The sequence below is a fragment of the Haliotis asinina genome, chromosome 15, assembly GCF_037392515.1.
Source record: "Haliotis asinina isolate JCU_RB_2024 chromosome 15, JCU_Hal_asi_v2, whole genome shotgun sequence".
NCBI classification, from domain to species: domain Eukaryota; kingdom Metazoa; phylum Mollusca; class Gastropoda; order Lepetellida; family Haliotidae; genus Haliotis; species Haliotis asinina.
This window is the reverse complement of record NC_090294.1, coordinates 35,652,591-35,657,227: the sequence shown is the minus strand read 5'-3', so window position 1 is coordinate 35,657,227 and position 4,637 is coordinate 35,652,591. Positions and strand designations below refer to the sequence as shown.

Sequence of the window (4,637 nt, the reverse complement as noted above, 5' to 3'; positions counted from 1 at the left end):
ACTGTATCTTTCGTAATCGCTGTGTGCCATACTGAAGAGCCTGTAGCTGTCCCAGCCCCGTTATATGTGCCGAAGAAGTCGAAAAGATGGTCTGCTCTGTCTGAATCGTTATTAAACAAACACTCCAAGCACATTCATGAACTGAACGAAAGGATAGTCGTGTTTAATCATCTCTAAAAGCTGCTTCAAAAAAGGTGATATTTTTTATAGTCAGAGACATAACGTTCTTGAGGAGTTTTGCCCTTTTCATCTATGCTCCATTTATATTACATTGCTATTGTATTATATAACAGCTATAATGCATATTGAAAGAACACTGAAGATACACACAATTTGCATTGCATTGGTGAAATTGTTGTTTAAATATACGATATGGACGTTTGTATTCGGTGTAAAGACATGGAATATACAAATATATTTTTTTTCTTTAAAATGTTAATTGGGTCGAGAATGAAAAGGAAACTGAAAAAAGACATTAATTAAAAGAAGTACAATACACTGTTTCATAAAGAAAAGCAAACTTCTACTGTATTTATGATTACAGATCATCTGTATGTCTTCAGGACAAATACATAGAGACAATGCACACAACTATTAAAACATTCATATGTAACTCTATGTGTATTGTACCCGTGAAGGTCCTGGGGTATACTAGGCCTTCATGCAACCCATGCTTGACATAAAAGGCGACCATGCTTGTCGTAAGAGGCGACTAACGGGATCGGGTGGTCAGGCTCGCTGACTTGGTTGACACATGTCATCGGTTCCCCATTGCGCAGATCAATGCTCATTTTGTTGGATTGTCTGGTATGCGCAGATCAATGCTCATTTTGTTGGATTGTCCAGACTCGATTATTTACAGACCGCCGTCATATAGCTGGAATATTGCTGAATGCGCTGTAAAACTAAACTCACTCACTCACTATGTGTATTGTTTTTGTCATCTGTAACAGTTGGAACCGTTTTGCAGAGAGCTTCCTTTTGGAACAACCTGACAATATAACAGGAACAATTATTATTGCTAATGTGATTCCTACGCAAGACCTGGAAATATGCACAACAGCAAAACCAATGGTTATGTTTTGTTACAGAGTCGATGTCAATGTAAGACATCAGGTACAAGTGTAAGATGTGAAGGAGAGGGTTTCACTAAGTTGGAATAACGTGTACCCAATCCATTCTCTTAAATACATATGTTTAAATAAGATGTGAAGTGATGGGGAACACTTTTGCCAGCTGCAGATTAGACACTTAAGCCGACAACCAGGGTAGTTTCCCTGACTCCTGACTACATGAAGCTGTAGAAGTCGATAGGAAAATGAATCAGGTTTATATGCATGTATGTTGTACATACCATGTTTATATGTTGCACATGGTATGCTTTGCGATAGAATAGAACAGAGATACTAAGAAATGTCTAAGTGAGAAGTTTGCCTTTTTGTTTTGTATTTTCTTAATTCTTGATATTAATTTAGTTAATGCACATTTCAACAATATCAAACACAAAACAAGCCAGAATGCAAACTGATTGTATGACATCCTGAAGATGAAGTCAAAATAGTGTTACACGATCTCACTCGTCGACGTCCATGAGACGTGTCGAGGAGGGGGCAACTTTTTAACGTTTTGCCTACTTTTGCCTACTTTTCGGAAACGGTTCCTGACTGTCTGATCGAACTCTCTTCTGGCTCCAAACTGTTCTTGTGCTGTATCCCGGGCGGTACGATGACGGCCACGTAGGTGGGTTACCCGGATGTACCGATCCTGGACAGGTGTGGTGACTCTAGGTCTTTCTGATCTTGGACGGTCATTTGTCGAATTTGTTTAACGAAATCGACCCCACAATCGAGCTAGCTATTGTGCTGGGATGAACGTTGAAGATCCTTGCCACCTCACTCTTATATTCGCCAACTTGCAATCGGCCAATTGTCTGATTTCGATCGGCAGCGTTGAGACGTCCAATTTTCGTGTACAGTACTTGCAAAGACCATGGATGAAATTGTAAGATTCATTTGGGTCTTTCATAGTCACGTGCTGTACTCATGCTTTGCACGTTAGAAACAGTCATTGCACCTGATATTCGTGCTGCATAACATCCACGCACGTCATGACAATCCTGATTGATAAAATCGTTCAAAATCATTTTTGGTTGCGTTTGGTCAACCATGATCTTCTAAAACATTCCAGAAACAATGTGCAAACCTAAAAATGTTTGAATTGTAAGCATATTTTTTTCATTTCATTTTGAGTTTCTTTTTTTTTTTTTTTGAAAAGTGTAGTTCAGAGATATTCAACTAGGTGTATTTTACAGACTTAATTAGTAATTTAAACATGTACACATTTACTAGATTCCATTCACTTTGTTCCCTTATGTTCTCTGATTGATGTTCTCACATAGACCGAAATAAGCCCGTTGGCCTCACAACCCACAGCTGTTTATGGGATTTCGGGCCAGATAAGATCCTCTTCGCCCTGACACTTACCGGATATGGTGATCAGGGTGCATGTCATCATACCCCTCCACGTGGGACATTGCTAATCTGTTCAATACCTGATCATGTACAGCCCGGGGGCCGTTTACCGACGTTTTGAAAACAGTTACACAAACCACAAAGTTTCACATCGTGCATGTTTTGTGCCCGACCTAAAAATATAACAGCAGTAGTTATATTGTCTTTACTATGGTCTAATTTTGTACTAAAATAACGTGTTGCGTATCACTGACCTTTGGTAAGGTTATACGCCATCACGTTTAACTCGTTTGGCAAATATAGTGGCATAATTGTATCACATGAACAGAGTACTTACAGCTGTGCCATTATGAGTTGGCTAAGACCCCTGGTGGTATATGGTTTCTTGCTTTTATCTTGGTCAGTCTAGAAACCGATTTGATTGCTATATTTGTCCTTTAAATGTAGAACAAATATAGCAATCAAATCAGGAACATTCCAGATATATCACACTGGCGTGTAAATAATGCCATCCACAGCTGACAATGGGTGACATTAATGTGATCACGCCTGGCTACGACAACTAGCAGTTGGCCGAATCTCAAGGTCTGATTTCCCGACTTAGTCATTAGGGAATGGCACTTTCCCTTGGTGACATCTGCAAAACCAAATCCAGCTTGCAGTTTTGGTTAACTTAACGAAGACAGTCTATATTATGGATTCCGAAATACTAGGACATCAGATTAACATGCTATTTATACGTCAAGGGCTTTAGTACCGAATGCCGTTCTTTCGAAATACTAATAGACCTAAGTTTATAAATTTTCTGTTTCTGTTGATCAAGCTGATTTCATTATGAAACAAATATTGTTTAAGCCCTGTATGACATATCTGCATGACTTTGGGGCAAATCTGAAATGATGCCAAATGATTCAAAAGATTCTAAAGATGCTTCTAGAGTTGCTTCTAGAGATGCTTCTAGAGATGCATCTCTAGAAGAGCGATGCTTATAGAGATGCTTCTAGAGATGCTTCTACAGATGCTTCCACAGATGCTTCTAGAGTTCCTTCTACAGATGCTTCTAGAGATGCTTCTACAGATATGCATCTCTCTTCTACATATGCTTCTAGAGATGCTTCTAGAGATGCTTCTACAGATACTTCTAGAGATGCTTCTAGAGTTCCTTCTACAGATGCTTCTAGAGATGCTTCTACAGATGCTTCTAGACATGCTTCTAGAGAGGCATTTCTCTTCTAGAGATGCTTCTAGAGTTGCTTCTAGAAATGCTTCTAGAGCTGCTTCTAGAGTTGCTTCGAGAGGTGCTTCTAGAGTTGCTTTTCGAGATGCTTCTAGAGATGCATCTGTCCGCTAAAGATACTTCAAGACATGCTTTTCGAGATGCTTCTAGAGATGTTTCTCTCTTCTAGAGATGCTTCTAGAGTTGCTTCTAAAGATGCTTCTAGAGATACATCTGTCTTCTACAGATAGTTCTAGAGTTGCTTCTAGAGATGCTTCTAGAGATGCATCTCTCTTCTGAATATGCTTCTAAAGATGCTTCCAGACATGCTTATACAGTTGCTTCTAGAGATGCTTCTAGAGATGCTTCTAGAGATGTATCTCTGTTCTAGAGATGCTTCTAGAGATGCTTCTAGATGCTTCTAGAGATGCTTCTACAGATGCATCACTCTTCTAGAGATGCTTTTAGAGTTGCTTCTAGAGATGCTTCTAGAGTTGCTTCTACAGATGCTTCTAGAGATGCATCTCTCTTCTACAGATGCTTCTAAAGATGCTTCCAGACATGCTTCTAGAGATGCTTCTAGAAATGTATCTCTACTAGAGATGCTTCTAGAGATGCATCTCTCTTCTAAAGATGCTTCTAGAGTTGCTTCTAGAGATGCTTCTACAGATGATTCAATAGATGCTTCTAGAGATGCACCTCTCTTCTACAGAATGAATGAATGAATGAATGAATGAATGAATTTTCATTCATGAATAAATGAAAACAGATAAGATTTCGAAGACACCAGGACAATCCTTAGGCTGTGCAGATCACCCAGCTGGATGGTTTTGTGCTAGAATAACGACATGAATTGTGAACTGTTTGATTATCAACTTAATTGAGTATAGGGTTATTTCAACGCATGATTTCAGAGGAACGTCAGAAGAGACGCTCATGTGAAATCCAAG

The 4,637-nt window shown here is 39.1% G+C and overlaps 1 protein-coding gene across 1 annotated transcript; it reads left to right on the top strand.

Moving 5' to 3' along the window:
• Positions 1–3,465: 3,465 nt before the first annotated feature.
• Positions 3,466–3,822, top strand: LOC137264995 (uncharacterized). Its single transcript, XM_067800332.1, has one exon. The coding sequence runs from the start codon at positions 3,466–3,468 to the stop codon at positions 3,820–3,822; it is 357 nt and encodes a 118-aa protein (XP_067656433.1).
• The last annotated feature ends 815 nt before the right edge of the window (positions 3,823–4,637 follow it).

What these genes read in the sequence shown, in the direction of transcription:
- LOC137264995 (XM_067800332.1), top strand. Translation starts at nt 3,466, where the DNA reads ATGCTTCTAGAGATGCTTCTACAGATGCTTCCACAGATGCTTCTAGAG.